The sequence below is a fragment of the Rana temporaria genome, chromosome 6 (assembly GCF_905171775.1).
Source record: "Rana temporaria chromosome 6, aRanTem1.1, whole genome shotgun sequence".
NCBI lineage: Eukaryota > Metazoa > Chordata > Amphibia > Anura > Ranidae > Rana > Rana temporaria.
In genome coordinates, this window is record NC_053494.1 from 5,793,079 (window position 1) to 5,811,262 (window position 18,184).

The following is an 18,184-nucleotide window of genomic DNA, read 5'->3' on the forward strand; positions in this document are numbered from 1 at the left end:
CTAGAGGACAGGGACCCCTGGCAGGTCACTTGGAAGAACTCCTTTCCTATCTCAGCACTGTATAGAGATCCCCCCCCCCCACACACTACACAGGGCTGAAGAATCCCAGCTGATGACTAGGAGACCCTGAGCGGTGTCTTACCTCATCAGTGACATTGGTCCCATTGTGGCTACAGGACGGCACTCTCCTCCTCTTGTCTCACTGAGCTTGTTTACCATTCCATGTTGCCAGCACACAGCACAGACACTTTCCCATCCCCGGCTGTTCTCACTCCGTGCTCCTCTCCATTTAGGAAATGGCTCACAGCTTCTCCCCAGCCAATGAGAACAGAGGGGTGTGGACTGTGGAAGGCAAAGTGGAAGCCCAATACTGGAGCATGGCTGTGGGGCCCTAGGGCAGATCAGACCTGGACTTTGTGGAGGATATGATAATATGACAGGGAGGCTGCAGCAGCTAGGGGCGGGGTTCCGATTGTGACCCCTGCAACCCCTTATGCTATGCCCATGCCTCCGATTGCTTTCTGACAACACTGACAACTCACAATTAGCAGCAGCAGTGTCAGGCTGTCCTGTGCGTTCCTCGATTTGCTGCCTATCTGAAAGACCCGATAATCAGTACAATTGTCTACTAAAGGAGAGTGCAGGGCATGCTAACAATGTGTGAATATTTTATAGACATGCAAAGACATCTATAGACACCTCCCCAACATGTGAACACTGACAACAAGCAATTTCTCTATAAAACATTATTTATAAGGTTGGTGAATTTCCTGTCTGTTCTTGTAATATAATGGGCTTAACACATTATCAACACTACTGGCTTAATAAAATACCAGAAAGAGTCAATATGTCTTGGTCTACTTTACCTTCTAATAGAAAAAACAATAAAGATATTCATGTGGTCGTTGATTTCATTATATTTACAATCCTAACTATTTGTATTTAGTTTTATACATGCCTGTTAATTGGTGATGGGATTACATGCCATGGGGAAATTTGAACTGCATTATTCTAATTTTCTCATCACATTGTACCACATTTGGGGTTTGTGTTGTCATGATGGTTACTAACCATTAAAGCAGGGATCTTCAAACTACGGCCCTCCAGCTGTGGTGGAACTACACTTCCCATTGTAGTGATATCATATCCAACACAGAACAATAAGATCCAAAGTAGTGATATAATGTATAGTGTCCAGTAGATAATTGATATTTAGGTATTAGTATGATGAATTTAAATTATGTTCCGCAGCAATACCCCAGGTTCTCCAGAGAGTGCATTTATTTGACTTTCAATACAGAACAAAGTCCAAATCCAACAGAGTATATAATGCAGAATCCCATCTTTTCCTAGACCTGTGCCTTCATATTCAGGGAATATACAGAGAATATTTTCAGTGACAAGACTCACCTCCAGAATTATATTGCCTATCCACTGAATGGCTGAGCAGTTTGATTGGCCGTCTTTGATCTACATCCTGTCTTTCAGAGTGACAGATAATGACCCCAGCCGGAGATATGCCCTAATTTGCATTCTAACAAGTCTCCCCTGATATGGGTAATTAGATTACAGATACAAAGGTGGCCTGAGCACATCAGAGTCATTATCTGTCCCTTTTGATATGTGTAGTAAATCTTGTTTGGCCACTAAACCCTTTGGTCAGCAAACATGTGTAATCTTGAATGCCTGTATGTAACACATATATATTGTGCCATACATATAACACAATATATATATATAATATCTACACATATATATTACAACACCCATGAGGCATTGTAAAAATCTGAAATTCACAGACATCTATAGGCATGATGGGAATTGTAGTTCCTGAACCACTGGAGGGCCATAGTTTGAAGACCCCTGCATTAAAGGTTAACTCGACTTTCGTGAGGAAAAAAACAAAAACAAAGAAAGAAAAAATAATATAGCGGGTACACAGGGCCATCTTTAACACAGGGCAAAAGGGGCAGCTGTAATTGTTGTGGGGCCCAAAGCAGCTGTCCCTTGAGCCCGCAAGTAGTTGATAAGTGGATTCGGGAGGGCCCAAGACAATGTTTGCCCAGGGCCCAATCAATGTTAAAGATGGCCCTGACAGGGCTGTCTTCAACACAGGGCAAAAGGGGAATCTGCCCCAGGCCCAGTCATTGTTGTAGGGCCCAAAGCAGCTGCCCCCTGAGCCAATAAGTAGTTGATAAGTGAATTTGGGAGTGCCCAAGAAAGCGTTTGCCCAGGGCCCAATCAATATTAAAGACGGCCCTGCGTGTACAATTACGATACAAGTCATATTGTAAATGAATGTTATTAAAAATTACCTTTCCCTTTCAATCTGTAGCTGCTGTAATTTTCTATAAATGCAATGCAATATGGCTACATGAAGTTGTTCTGTACACAGAATGCGTACTGACCCCTCCCTCCCCCCCTGCAGAAACATAATTTCCTGCTTGTGTGATTGGCTCACCAATTTTCCCAGAAGTCTGCACCAAGATGCAAGTCAAATTTCCGGCATCCCCTGCATCAAAAATTTAATTTTTGATGAGATATTTCCAATAGAAACACGTCTAATGAGATGCAGACCCAGCAGCTTTCCTCATTAGTGCTCTGCAGCTGTCACAGCTGACTGATAATGATGAAACCACTCCCATTAGACTCACTCAGCACAGAGGAACAAACAGGAATTTCTTCAGAATAACAAAAGATAGGAAACAGCAACAAAGTTTGTTATAATCGTTTCAATCTACATAGATCACTCAGAGCGGAATATTTTTTTCTCAACTAAAGTTTTGTTACGCTTTAAGGCCTCATTCACATGATGGGCCATTCGGGTCCGCCTGTCACGGACCTGAACGGCCGCTCCATGCATCCCTATGGAGCGTCGGATGTCAGCAGAGACATGTCCGCTGACATCCGACCCTATCCGATCCGCTAAAAACAGACGTATGGGGGCCACGTCCCCATCCGTCCATGCGGATCGGATCGGGTAAGATCTGATGAAAAGGGACATGCTGTCCCTTTTCATCAGATCGCTCCATAGGACACAGCGGTGCTCGACAAGCCCCTCCCCGCTCAGTGAGCAGAGAGGAGCTTGTCATCCGTCGGCTCAGCGGAGATCTGCGGACTGATCTCCCGCTGAGCTGGCGGGAGCAGGCGGACTCCGTAGGAACGGAGTCCGCCTAGTGTGAATGAGGCCTTGAGCAGAAGTAGACCCATCCATAAAACAGTTTCATTGCCGGAAATGTAACACTCCCATTGGTTGTGTTCTTAACCAAACTGTCAAACCATCCAATGGCTGGTTTAATAACTGATCACATGTGCAGCATCAAGGCAGTTGTATATTAAACAGAGGCCAAGATGGCAGCTTCCTTGGCTCAAGACGATAGGGGGGCTTTACTTACACTTTAAGGATGAGACGATGCTTCAGTCTGAACCTAGGTTAGGAGTTGGATCAAACTTTGTTTTTTGGGGGTCCGGACAAACATTATTGTCTATTCAGCAGGAGCTGAGCATTTCTACACCTTTTATGCGACAGCTTCCTTCTGTCACTGGTTCATATGGAGGAACCTTGCCCCCACAGTATCCCTAGGAACCGGTGATATCACTGAGAATCAAAGGGATAGCAGTGACATTATTGTCCAAATATGACCATATATCACCATATTTGTGCATATAAGACGTTGACGAAATATGACCATGGCCATGTTTGGTCAATGATGTCACCATCATCCCTGCCCTTCCCTTATAATGCTGGTGAAAGCTCAGGGAGCTCTCATTTGGCTATGTGTACTGTCGGGATCGGTAATGTCTCATTAGAGTCCGTGGGCAGACGGCATTGTGATATATGATGCATTGACAATGAGCGTCATTTTTGGGGATTTTTATTTTTTAATAAGGGATTAAAGAGAAGAAAGAGTTATAAGGCCCAAGAAACAAGTTGACTTATTCTTCTGACTTCTCGTTATGAAACATAAAGCTCTACTGGGTTTAGAGAATTGCAGGGCTGTCACATTTTGCATTTTCTTTTAGGCAAGAAATAAGAAAGTAGAAGGGGAACACAGTAAAAAAAAAAAATAAACAAATAAAATGAATTTACATGAGATTATATAAGGGAGAGTGTAAAGGAAGTGACTTTGAAAAAAAGTTTTAATAAGGATGAAAGGTCTTCTTTATGTTCTATTTAGTGTTTCTGTTTAGAAGAGAATATTCATCATGTCAGAGAGATCCCAAAGGTTGCTGGATAGGCAAAGGTGTTAGTGAATCAGAAAAGGGATTTTCAAAGATTGAGCTGTAATAAACAGGATCATAAAGGGGGGCAAAGTACATACCTCACTAGAAAACACCCCCAGCCACCTCTGTATCAGCTTTATAATTCACATTTCTGATGGATACACTATGAACATTTATCAATGTTATAAATCAGAAGGACCTACACCTAACAAGAGCAAACGGACACAAACCACACCAGGACAACCTACATGCTGGAGAGACACCACTTTCAACACGCAACATCAGGGAAGGTATGGAATTACTAAGAATATTGTTCAGTTAACAGTACAGTAAAAGGGACATTTTATCTAGATAGATAGCCGTAAGTGGAAGTCTCACACCTATGGCTATAGGCAGTGGGTGGGGCTGGAAACTCAAATACAGAGGTCTCACCTCTGGGTCTTGAAAAAAAAATGTCATTAAAAATTTCAAATGCACTTACCTTAATTAAATGATATATATATACACACACATTTTATTTAATCAAGGTAAATGCATTTGAAATATATATTTATCTACTATATATATAAAAAAATTCCCAACATTCAATTTTTCTTTTCAAATTGTATTGAAAGATGTGTAAATCTTGAATTACAATATATATATATATATATACATTCATCAGTTTTTTTTGTTGCTTTCAGTTTATTTTTCAAGCTTTCATTTAAGCTTCATACAATTTTTTTCCAAATTGTATTGAAAGATGTGTAAATCTTGAATTACAATATATATATATATATATATATATATATATATATATATATATATATATATATATATATATATATATATATATTCATCAGTTTTTTTTGTTGCTTTCAGTTTATTTTTCAAGCTTTCATTTAAGCTTCACACAATTTTTTTCCAAATTGTATCGAAAGATGTGCAAATCTTGGATTACAATATTAAAACATTGACCCCCTCCCCCCAATGTGTAATAAATAGATTATTGCAGTGACACATGTTTCAAATAATTTGTGTGAGTTAATTTTGTACAATGTAGTTCTTCATGATTAAGGTAAAACATAATTTTAATAGAGAGAGCCTCCATTAATGACGGTTAGTGATATACCTGTTTGTTTATTCTAACCTTTTAATGGAAGTATTGATCGCTCTCTTTTTTTTTTTCACTTATCTATCCTGAATAAAACCAAATTCCTCTTTAGTTCAATAAAATTGTATTTTATTTAAAATCAAATAGATATTACATTTAACATATAGAAATATACAAGCTTAGAAACACAGAAGAGTGACAGGAGAAAAAGAGATGAAGCGGTCCATCAACTGAACTTCTTTTTTATTTATGAATTTATTTTTGTTTTTGACAATTTGTTGGGTGAGTATAGAAATGTTTGACCAAAGCATGCTTAAATCCACTTCTGATTGACTCTTTACCTCTGCTGGAAGTCTATTCCAAGTGCCCATCTTTTTGGCAAAATAATACTTTATAAAGTTAGTTCTGCTGGTTTGAGGTCACATTTCTCTTATTCCTTCACTTTTTTTTTTATCTCCAGCCATCCAATAGAAATATTAGTGCAAGGCTCTAATAATTAAAGATATACATTATTGGGAACATTTAGGAACATTAACGGGGACAATGGGAACACTGGCCCGGATTCAGAGAGCAGTTACGACAGCGTATCTCCGGATACGCCGTCGTAACTCTGAGTTGCGGCGTCGTATCTATGCGCCTGATTCCTAGAATCAGTTACGCATAGATTTCCCTAAGATCCGACCGGCGTAAGTGTCTTAGGCTGCATATTTACGCTGGCCGCTAGGTGGCGCTTCCGTATATTTACGCAAATAATATGTAAATTAGGTAGATACGTCGATTCAGAAACGTACGTCCGCCCGGCGCATTTTTTTACGTCGTTTACGTTAGGCTTTTTCCGGCGTAAAGTTACCCCTGCTATATGAGGGGTATCCTATGTTAGGTATGGACGTCGTTCCCGCGTGGAATTTTGAAAATTTTACGTCGTTTGCGTAAGTCGTTCGCGAATAGGGCTGTACGTAAGTTACGTTCACGTCTAAAGCAATGACGATTTGCAGCGTAATTTCGAGCATGCGCACTGGGATTCTTTCATGCATGCGCCGTTCGAAAAAAACGTCAAATACGCAGGGTCACACTAAATTTAAATAAAACACGCCCACATCATCCACATTTGAATTAGGCAGGCTTACGCCGGACAACATACGTTACGCCGCCGTAACATAGGGCGCAAGTTCTTTCTGTATACGGAACTTGCGCCGTAATTTATGGCGGTGTAACGTATCTGAGATACGTTACGCCCGCGGATAGATACTCCATTGAATCTGAATCTGGGCCACTATGTTTAGCTACAACTAGTTACGTAGTTAGTCAGGTTCCGCAAGTCCATTTAGTTCAAACAATAGTAAACAGTTCACAGTTTCTTTGTTTTTGGTCCTATTTATATCAAATAATTTTCAGCCTAATGCAAATAATGTGTCCAACAGATCTTATTTATCAAACAAATAGCTAAACCAGTGGTCATCAACCCTGTCCTCAGGACCCACTAACAGGCCAAGGTTGCAAGATAACTGAAATACATCACAGGTGATATCATTTTCTGCTCAGTGATTGCAGTATTCTAGTCTGCATCTCCCCAAGGTAATACATAAAACCTGGCCTGTTAGTGGGCCCTGAGGAGAGGGTTGATGACCACTGTGCTATACGACTTTATTGAAGCAAGTTATTAGACCTGAATTATACTTTTGGTGGACTCAATCTTTATTAGGTGTTCACTTTTGTGTTTGGGACATCTTTCAGGATTAAGCCGCAGATATGATCAAATCTGCGTAGCTACGCTAGGGAACTGGGACCAGACTATACATAGTAATGTAAAGGTATTAATAGTAAAACACACAGCAAACATAAAAACAGAAGTGAACCACAACAAAATAACCAAAATGCCTAACTAACAGGAAACCTAACTACAAACTAACTATATACAATATGTACAAAAATGGGGAATACGGATAAACAGGGTAAACTGGTGATTCAGGGAACAGATGGGAAGGGGGAAACAGGACTGGGATCAGGTACAAAGGGTGCAGAAATTAGGCAGTGAGGTACAGGATACAGGGCAAGAGCATGATCAGGAGCAGGATAAATGGCACACAGTAGCTGGCTAGCAATATAAAACACTAATGCAAGGTGTAACAGCAGACAAGGGACTAAATACCCTCCCAGCAGCCAGCACCAGGTGGAGCTGATTACTGGGAACATCTGCTGGTGGACACTAGAAATACAACCCTCTAGGAACCACAGTGCTACCATTAGGTGATTCAGGTAGTGACAACATCCCAGAAAGGCAATTAGCTGATTTTGGAGTTTAAGGTTGTCACTGGGCCCCTTCACACTGCTGAACTCTAATATCTAATGCTATACTTCTGCATTTACAGAGTTGTCAGTCATTCAGTTTTTACACATGAGCTCAGAAATGTTTGACACAGTAGTCTGTATTTTTTATAGTCAGGAATATATATTTTTTTATAATTTAGGCAGATTAAACTTCAGCTTTAAGGCTTTGGGCAGACTAATAGAAAACAATCATTAAAGTTAATTTCCAATATTGATTTAATTTTTTCCCTGTTTTTGTATTTTCTTTCAGAGGAAAGCAGCAATGAAACACTCAGTTGGCATATTCTCCAGATCTGACAAAGGTGATTATGCCTGGCTGGTGACACTTTTCTCATCGAGTGACTTCAGTGATTGCATCCAGGATGTGAGGTCCACCGTCATATCCAATAGTGGTTTTCAGCAGTTTATAGATGATGCATCTCATTGCTCTCTGGGGATTATATATCACACCAAGAACAGAGGACGAGTCAACATCACCGATATATCCGGATCACTCTACGATGAGGAACTGGACAGCCTGAATCAGTTACTTGGTAAAAGATATATTGACAGATTAAGAGAAAGTTAGACTGGCTGATAAATATATAGGGGAGAGGAGAGGATATAATTCTAGAGGGGAGGTGAGAAGAGAGGGTGAGAAGAAGGAGGAAGATATGATTCTAGAGGATAGGAGATAAGTGGAGATATCACGTACCTGGTAGCAGAGCCTGATATGATAAGGAAGGCCTCCCTTACACCTCTGACTCAATAGTGTAGACAGGAGGCGCAAGAGTACAGAGTGGCACAAGTGCTTGTAAGACTTGCTAGCAGTAGGGTAGGTGTCCATGCTGGGCAGCAGAAGTCATCAGAAGGCTCCAGTAAGCAGGTGAGCAGCTAGTAATGGTGACAGAAGGCAAAGTAGCCAGGTCATACACAGATGGGATCGATTAGATGCAGGGCACAGGCAGGAGCGTGGTTAGAAAATAAGCTGGGTCTGGAACCAATCACTAAAGTTGGAGCCAATGGTGCACACAGAAGTGGAGGTCAGGGTACAAGTCGAGGTCAGTGCAAGTGGAGGTCAGGGAACAAGTCAAGGTCAGTGCAAACGGAGTTCAGAGAATGGTCAAGACAAGCCGGGTGACAGGTCAGCAACTGGAATCAGGATGTAGAATCACAGGTCACAGGAGGCTGAAGACAAAGCAGCACTGATCCTGAGCACTGGCCAATTTTAAATAGCCCATTTAGTGCCAACATCTGTCACAGGTACACGTACGCACTGGCACACATGAGAATGCACAAGGGCATTAGCCAGTGCCCAATTCCTGTTAGCACAAAAGGGAACATGTATTAGCCTGTGCAAAAAAATCCACTAAGAGGAGTTATTTTGTCTATTGGCTATAAACTGAAAAAACCTTGATAGGAGTGGGATTTTTAAGGAAACAAATATAAAGCAACAAAATTCATAAAAAAAAAGTATAAATTTATTACGATACATAAATATACTAGAAAAACAATATCAATAATGAAGTAAGGATCATCAAAACAATTCAAATGATACTGTCCGTCACCGCATGCCCATAGTCAGCGAGCTGTAGGCGTGCAGGACAGATATTCCAAAGCAAGCAAGGGGGTTCACCATCCCTCCAACCCATAGGGGTTTTATTCTGCCCCCCTATGGGTTGGAGGGGTGGTGAACCCCCTTGCTTGCTTTGGTACCGAGATTGAATACTACCATCTGGGTTCCTCTGAGATGTACATCCTGAGACTTTGACATATATACCTCCTGAGGAAAGGGTGAGTCATTATTCACGTCTACTCCTTGTGGTGTGACATGGTGATGATTAGCCTTTTTTAAGTGCCTAATGTGTATTTATTTTTGTGTTTTTTTGTATTTTTCTACTTTAGAATCTGATACTGTAAATTACCCTGAGGAAGAATGTCACACATTCGAAACGCGTCGGAATATCTGTCCTGCACGCCTACATCTCGCTGACCATGGGCATGCGGTGACAGACAGTATCATTTGAATTGTTTTTATAATGATCCTTACTTCATTATTGATATTGTTTTTCTAGTATATTTATGTATTGTAATACATTTATACTTTTTTTATGAATTTTGTTGCTTTATATGTGTTGCCTTAAAAACCCACTCCTATCAAGGTTTTTTCAGTTTATAATTGATTTAAGGGATGATGGCAACCACATGCCACTGTACATGAGTTAATTTCTTATATTTTGTCTATTGGCAAGCCTTTCCTTACAGTGGAGGATAGAAGGGAAAGGAAAAGGAATAAGACAATAAAGAAGAGGAGTGGAGGGATCAATAGGAGAGGAAGGAAGAGAAAGGATGAAAAGGGCAGGAGAGAAAGAGAGGAGGAATGGTGAGGGGGCGAGTGATGGAACACGAATGTGACTAATATGGTTGATACTTGTGTGCATCCACAGGGAGAGACAACGTGATTGTGGTGATTGATGATGTGGAGGACAGCAGCCATGAAGAGAAGATTCGGATCCTGAAGCTTCAGCCCACTATTGAGAAACTGGCCCGTGATTTGCTTCTCATTTCAAAAACTGAAAAAAACAACACTAAAACCTTAATGACAAAACTGAGAAACTTGACAGCTTCTACTTCAGGTATGAGAAAAAGTAAAAAAAAAATGAATAAAAACAAAATTTCAATTGTGTATTTGTCACGAGAGCCATGTACCTGAAGTGAGACCAAAGTAGTCGGGAGGCCTCCCTTGCACCTCGGGTCCTTGAAGCCTCTGGAGATGGAGACAGAGACTTGGTGGACACCGAGTGGCACGGGTGCCAGGGGTGTGGAACACCATGCAAGCCTTAGTCTGAGATCCGAGCCGAGGTCAAGTCCGCTCTGGCAACGGAGTACAGAAGGGTTAATCAGAAGAACAATGGTCGAGATCCAAGCCGGGGTCGGTTCCAATCTGGCAGCTGGTACAAATCTGAGGTCAATGGCAAGCAGCAATCTTGCCATTTGAGTAGTCAAATAGGTTTCCAGGTCACAACAAGTTCAGACAGATCACACACTAGCACAGGAACAAGGGGGGACTGAAGATATTCCAGCAATTTGGCAGTGTCTGATCTGGGCTTATATAGGGAAGTCTGAGGCCACTTCTTGTGCGCCTCCTGGGCAGTTTCCTGCCTTTTTTCGATCAGGTTGTGGTCACTTCCTGTGTGTCTCCTGGGCATTTTCCCGGCTTTTTTTCGATCAGGTTGAGGTCATTTCCTGTGTGTCTCCTGGGCATTTTCCCACCATTTTGTCCATCAGGTTGAGGTCACTTCATGTGTGTCTCCTGGGCATTTTGCTGCCTTTTTCCATCAGGTCTTGGCGCACTGAGGGGTCTTCTGGCGCATGCTCAATTGGCATGGAATTCCTCCTGCGGCAACGCACCATTGACGCATGCGTAGTAAGCCCTGGACCCTTACAGTATTATATAAAATCAAAAATTGTAGACATAAATAAAAGTAAACATTTTTCTTTTATAAAAGTGGAAAAACAGGTTTGACCAATTGGTCAGCCAGTATCCAAAAATTGGTTACATTTTAACAAATAAATATCAATTAAACATTTTGTACATTGTTTCCTGTCCTATGGTCTTCATATGGAAACATGTTCTCTTTCTTTCACACATATACAGAGGTACATGGACGCAGCAACCATGGAGGTCCTGATCCTCATGTCGGCAGAAGCAATCTGGAGGAAAAGCTCACAGACACCAATCAAACAAAGTGCAAAACTAAAGATTCAAAACCACTGCGTGGTGACAAGAGTCCTAACACAAAATCAACACTTGAGATTTTAATATCATGTAGCAGCAAGAGTCCAGGGGTATCATTCAGAAACGAGGGTCCTCAAACATGGAATGACTGTGATGGGTATGAGTTCATGAGGGGATTTCAAGCACCAGTAGGCATCAGTGAGGAGTCTCAGATGCCATGCCAAAGTCAAAAAATGCCACCCAGTATTGAGAACTTAGAGACGTTGGACAGCTCTGAGACTGAGAACCTCTATGAGACTCCTGATACGTGTATCAATGACAAACCTAAGCCACGGTTGAAAAATCAAAAGTCTACAGTTTGGTACATTTCTGAAAATTTGGAGAAACTGCCCAACGATGAATTCCAAAAGGATGAATTCAGCAGCAAAACTTCTAAGATAGGGTTCAATTCTGAGAGTTTGGAGAAACTACCTAGCAAAGGTTACCCAACAACCCAACTCAACAATGAAACTTCTAACATACCGTACAGAATTGAGAGATCAAATAAACCACCCATTGATGAATTCTCCAAGGTCCATTTATACAATAAGCCTTCTGAGGTTGGGTACACCTATAAAAGTTCTGAAACAAAACTCAACCATGAAAGATCAAAAGAACTATGTGATAATAGTGACTCACAGTGCAAAGATGAGAGCTTTGTTGTCACCCCACCAAGAGAGAAGTGTCCAAAGCAACTATCTTCACAAAAAAGCCCCGAAAGTCAGTCTAACAATGGGAAATGGTCTTGTGTGGTAGATGAACTGAAAAAAAAACAATAATATAAAAAAATAATACCAGTGACAGGTCTCCTTAGACACTGCATCAGAATGATTACGAATTTTCTAGTCTGTAACCCTATTTTTATGTTGCTTTTATTTCTGTGAATATCTGGAAGGCACATGCTTCTATCTTTGATCTCCTTTGGTGCGCTTGGTTTTTGGTCAGTTTCTAATATTATGCACTATGACACTTTTAAAAATAAAAAACGTCCCACACTCCACTTGAGTGCTTTTGTCATATACCGCTTCCTCCCCAGTCTGAATATAGATATCAGATATTCCAACCGCTATCAATAACAAACAAGACTATACTTGTTTGATTGCTGAACATGGACTGTTTATTAGAAGTATAATACAAGTCTTATATACAGTTGAGGAGGAGGAGGTTTCTACCTCCTGCTCATATTACTCTAACAATACACCTGTAACCAGAAACATCAATTAACATGAGCTAATTAACTAATGCCTTACAGCAGCCGATGTGACTACCAAACTACAATACACATTATCATACATATCAACACAGAACTCCTTCATACAATTGCAGGGTTAATTAGCACAACCAACAATGGGTGAAAGACTCTTAGGCCTAGTACACACGACCGGGATTCCCGACGGGAAATCCCAAGGGGAAAACCGAGAACCTGCTCTCTACTTTTCCCCCGTACAGACGATCGGTTTTCTTGTCGGAAAACTCAGATGAGAGCTTTTGCTCAGGAATCCCGACAGTGTTTATGCTCCATTAGAGTGTTTTCACGCAGGAAAACTGCCAAAAATTGCAGTTTTCTGCTACACATGGACGGGTTTTCTGACGGGGAAAAAGTCCGTCGGGAAAAAAGAGAGCTGGTTCTCTTTTTTTTGGCCCGTGGGTTTGGCAGTTTTCCCATCGGAAAAACTGCGAGGGAGCATACACACAGCCGGGATTCCTGGCCAAAAACTCTCCTCGCAGTTTTCCTGTTGGAAAACCTGGTCGTGTGTACGGGGCTTCAGAAGTTATACGAGACTCATTTACATTATAACAGACAACAGACAGACAGGTGGCAGGAGTTGACATCAGCATCTTCTAACAGTATGTGTCCCAACATTATGAATCAGTCACTCTTTCTGATATGGCATATGCAGGGTTCCCAGAGTCTGTGTGTCTTGGGGGGACATGGAACTGAATCCAAAGTAACACCACCTCAGGGGTCCCCGGGCATACAGCTCACAAAGAGAACCGTTTCCCCAAATGCCAGGGCCCATGATCACAAGGCATGATCTCCAAAAGTCTCTGTCCCGGCTAGGTCTGTCACAAACAGCATTTATGCAGACATTACCCTTAATGGGGCGTTGCTTGGTATTCATATACACATAGGGCGGGGCTACAAATCTGTAATGTCATCATGCCCACTGATGCCAGCTGTCAGTTAGGCTTTGTGCTGTATGACTGCATATGATTTATTTTTGCAATGTGGGTACCTTTCTTCATTTTTAAACAATAAACATACATCTACAGTATTCACACTATGTGCACCCTTGTTCCATTCCCTTGATGGCGACTGTCTGAGATTTTATGATTCGGGGTTAAGGCAATTATATTGGTGGATATTATATGCTGGGACCCAGTGGACCGCACTTGTCTAGCCCGGGGACACCAGGAGGTGTCAGATGTTCGGTACGTGTGTTTGATCTCTGCTACAGGGGATCATATTTATCCGGTAAGAGGCTTTTATTGCAGTGGAGGGCACATGTGCTTTCTGGACTATCCAATCTTTCCACGTGGCTTGGTGTTTAGTGGAGCATACCACTATTTAAAGAAGAAACTGATTACTACAATTTTCTAAAACACTACAGTATATGTAGTGGCAGAGGCAGAGATACAGCAGTACACCAGTACAAAGGTGAAGGTGGAGACCGCATGGGGGTGTGTCAGCAGAAGCAGAGATACAGCAGTACACCAGTACAAAGGGGAAGGTGGAGACTGCATTGGGGCGTGTCAACAGAGGCAGAGATACAGCAGTACACCAGTACAAAGGGGAAGGTGGAGACTGCATTGGGGTGGGGCGTGTCAACAGAGGCAGAGATACAGCAGTACACCAGTACAAAGGTGAGGGAGGAGACTGCATTGGGGCAGCAGAGGGGGGAGAGAACACAAAGGCACCACTCTAAGTGCAGTATGTTGCATATAATTTATTGAGCAAGTAGAGAAAACATTCTCACAAAAGTAGATACAATTTTGCGTGTAAAACCATGGAACATCCGGGAGGAAAGTCATTTTAAATGGCTGTGATCTGGTGTAGTGAAGGGGGTAGCGCCAGTGGATGGCGACGCTTCCTGTATCTCAGTCACACAGGAAGTCGGGGCTGTGACGTCAGTTCCAGGTGAGCGGTGGACCGTGTCGATGACGGCACTTCCGGGTGACTCGAGGGACCAATAGGCGACACGTTTATGGAGCATGCGTTCCTTCTTCAGGCCTAACGGGGGCCATGTTGGATTTGGGCTTATATGCTCTGATTTGCTTCATATCTTCACTGGGCTGCCTTCAAGTGCTTTAGCACGGACTATAAGGACTTAAACACAGTCTCATGTTTTTACCATTGCCTTGATTTTAAGAGTTTTTTCCTGAGATACAGCAGTACACCAGTACAAAGGTGAGAGTGGAGACTACATGGGGGGCGTGTCAGCAGAGGCAGCGATACAGCAGAACAAAGGTGAAGGAGGAGACTGCATGGGGGCGTGTCAGCAGAGGCAGCGATACAGCAGAACAATGGTGAAGGAGGAGACTGCATGGGGGCGTGTCAGCAGAGGCAGCGATACAGCAGAACAAAGGTGAAGGAGGAGACTGCATGGGGGCGTGTCAGCAGAGGCAGCGATACAGCAGTACACCAGTACAAAGGTGAGAGTGGAGACTGCATGGGGGCATGTCAGCAGAGGCAGAGATATAGCAGAACAAAGGTGAAGGAGGAGACTGCATGGGGGCGTGTCAGCAGAGGCAGCGATACAGCAGTACAAAGGTGAGGGTGGAGACTGCATAGGGATGTGTCAGCAGAGGCAGAGATACAGCAGTACACCAGTACAAAGGTGAGGGTGGAGACTGCATGGGGGTGTGTCAGCAGAGGCAGAGATACAGCAGTACACCAGTACAAAGGTGAGGGTGGAGACTGCATGGGGGTGTGTCAGCAGAGGCAGAGGTACAGCAGTACACCAGTAAAAAGGTGAGGGGGGGAGACTACATAGGGGCGTGTCAGCAGAGTCAAGAGATAAAGCAGTACAAAGGTGAGGGTGGAGACTGCATGGGGGTGTGTCAGCAGAGGCAGAGGTACAGCAGTACACCAGTAAAAAGGTGAGGGTGGAGACTACATAGGGGCGTGTCAGCAGAGTCAAGAGATAAAGCAGTACAAAGGTGAGGGTGGAGACTGCATGGGGATGTGTCAGCAGAGGCAAAGATACAGCAGTACACCAGTGCAAAGGTGTAGGTGAGGCTGCATTGATGGGTGCTGGTGAGGCTGCATTGATGGGCTCTGGTGAGGCTGCATTGATGGGTTTTGGTGAGGCTGCATTTGATGAGCGCTGGTGAGGCTGCATTTGATGGGCACTGGTGAGGCTGCATTGATGGGCGCTGGTGAGGCTGCATTTGATGGGTGCTGGTGAGGCTGCATTGATGGGCTCTGGTGAGGCTGCATTGATGGGTTTTGGTGAGGCTGCATTTGATGGACGCTGGTAAGGCTGCATTGATGGGCGCTGGTAAGGCTGCATTGATGGGTGCTGGTGAGGCTGCATTTGATGGGCACTGGTGAGGCTGCATTTGATGGGCACTGGTGAGGCTACATTTGATGGGCACTGGTGAGGCTGCATTTGATGGGCACTGGTGAGACTGCATTTGATGGGCGCTTCATTAAAAAGGTGGTGTATATATGGGCAGGGCAAAGGAAGGTGGAGTCAGGGGTGGAGCCAAAGAGGGGGCATCGGCCCTGCACATGTGTGACTACAGATCTAATATTTCCCCCCCCCTCGTTCCCCGTGGGTCACAGCTCCGCCTCCTGAAATATTTCTGAACACCCAAGCAATACATTAGGCTGTCAACAAAATTCAACTTTGATTTTATGCAAACAAAGCAATAAAACAACCAATCAGGAAGCAGGATAAGACCATTAGTTGGATTTTATTGTAGTTTCACTGTAGATTATTTTCGGTAGTTGTATAGCTGAAGGGAGCAAAGTACAGATGTAGACCGGCTCCTTATCACAAGGGGAAATCTTCCACTGTACTATGTAATCTATTAAATCTGTTTTATTACCGCATTTCTAAAGATTCTTAAACTGTACAACATTACAAAGTGTTGATTGATTTGCCTACTGTGCTGAAAGGAAGCACAAATTGTATCTGATACGTTTTTTTTTTTGTTACTTTGCCATCAGATCCAGCAACAAATGATACAAGAAACCTAAGAGCCGGTTCACACTGGGGCGGCACGACTTCGGGGGCGACTCGGCAAGGTGACCTGAAGACGACTTCAGAGGCGACTTGCAAAATGACTTCTGTATAGAAGTCAATACAAGTCGCCCCCGAAGTCGTACAAGAAACTTTTTCTAAGTCAGAGCGACTTGCGTCACTCCTATTAGAACGGTTCTATTGAATAGAATGGGACGCGACTTGTCAGGCGGCTGTCGCCCCTGAAGAGTCGCCCCAGTGTGACTGGACTCTAAAAAAGTTTGGTGAAAATAATTGTTTACACACAAAGTTTTTCTTTTTTATTATTATCATTATTAATATGCAGGATTTATAGTACAGTGTAACTTTGGTTTACGAGTAACGCGGTTAACGAGCGTTTTGAATGACAAGCAACTTTTTTTTTTTTTTTTATTCTGTTTGTGAGTGTTGTCTTGCAAAATGTGCATAATTCAAACTAATGGGGTGTGCAGTACCACATTTGGCCAGAGGTGTAGGGGCGCCGGTGACACTCGGAACAGTTTGGAGCCGTTTGAAATACTCAGAATCACTCGGAAACCCTCAGAAATACAAATTTCCAGAGTGTTTTGGAGCCTTTCCAATGGTTTCCGTGATCAGCCGAGCGGTCCACGCGTATTTACGAGGCTCTACGGCGCACCCCCCCACCTCTGGCCACATGCAGTATTGCATGCCTTAGAAATCAATGTGGAACAAATTATCTTAAAGGAGTTGTAAAGGAATTTTTTTTTGCCTAAAATGAATGTCTGCAAGGTAGACAGACAGAATAGTGTAATGATTCTGTTAAAAAACAAGTAAATACCTATTAAATTCCTTCATCTATATCACCTCCGGTGTTCTAGTTTCTGTTCTCTCATTCACTTCCTGGTTTGCGGCGTTCGTTCATGTAAGAACTACATTTCCCAGTATGCATTGCGGCACGCCCAATAATTCACACCTCCTTGAGGTCTCTAACACGTAGAGAGCGTCCTGCCGCACAGATGTAGTTCCCAGGAGGGGGCGAGCACGTCACTGACCACCGCAGTAAAGCCTCCCATCACGGTGGTGAGTAACAATCAGACAAGCAGGAAGTGAACAGAACAGAGAAGAAATAGAGCAACTTCTGAGCAAAAACCAACAATGAGGAAGTGAAAAGAGGAATGTCTGCAGGTAAAGGATGCTTATTATGAAAAAACAAAAATTCCTTTACAACCCCTTTAATTTCCATTGACTTCTATGGGGAAACTTGCTTTGGTATGCAAGTGCTTTGGATTACAAGCATTCTCCTGGAACGAATTATCATCGTAATCCGAGGTTCCACTGTATATACCGCCAACAGTTCGCTTAGAGCTTTACAAAACGGAGGCAGACATTAGAGTTGCAATGCAATTTATTGCAAGAGGAATCAAAGGTCCTGGATGCTCCTTAGAACTTTTTCTTAAGATTCTTGGTTAATTTTTTGCTGGATCACATGACAAAGCAACAAATAAAAAAAAATATGTTTATGTATATACGATATCAGATACAACTTGTGTTTATTTTTTTCAACTCAATGGTACAATATACTGTACAATACAC

General features: G+C 42.6%; 2 protein-coding genes across 3 annotated transcripts in view; both read left to right on the plus strand.

The window, feature by feature from the left end:
* LOC120942951 overlaps positions 1-18,184 on the plus strand; it is a 116,458-nt gene that overhangs the window by 46,521 nt on the left and 51,753 nt on the right. The window lies entirely within an intron of this gene.
* Positions 4,186-12,402, plus strand: LOC120942953. Of its 2 annotated transcripts, XM_040355944.1 has the most exons (5): positions 4,186-4,514; positions 7,896-8,178; positions 10,072-10,260; positions 11,283-11,692; positions 11,912-12,402. In XM_040355944.1, the coding sequence occupies exons 1-5, from the start codon at positions 4,473-4,475 to the stop codon at positions 12,179-12,181; spliced, it is 1,194 nt and encodes a 397-aa protein (XP_040211878.1). In that variant the 5' UTR covers positions 4,186-4,472; the 3' UTR covers positions 12,182-12,402. The 2 variants fall into 2 exon arrangements, with proteins under 2 accessions (XP_040211878.1, XP_040211877.1); XM_040355943.1 differs by having other exon boundaries at positions 11,283-12,402.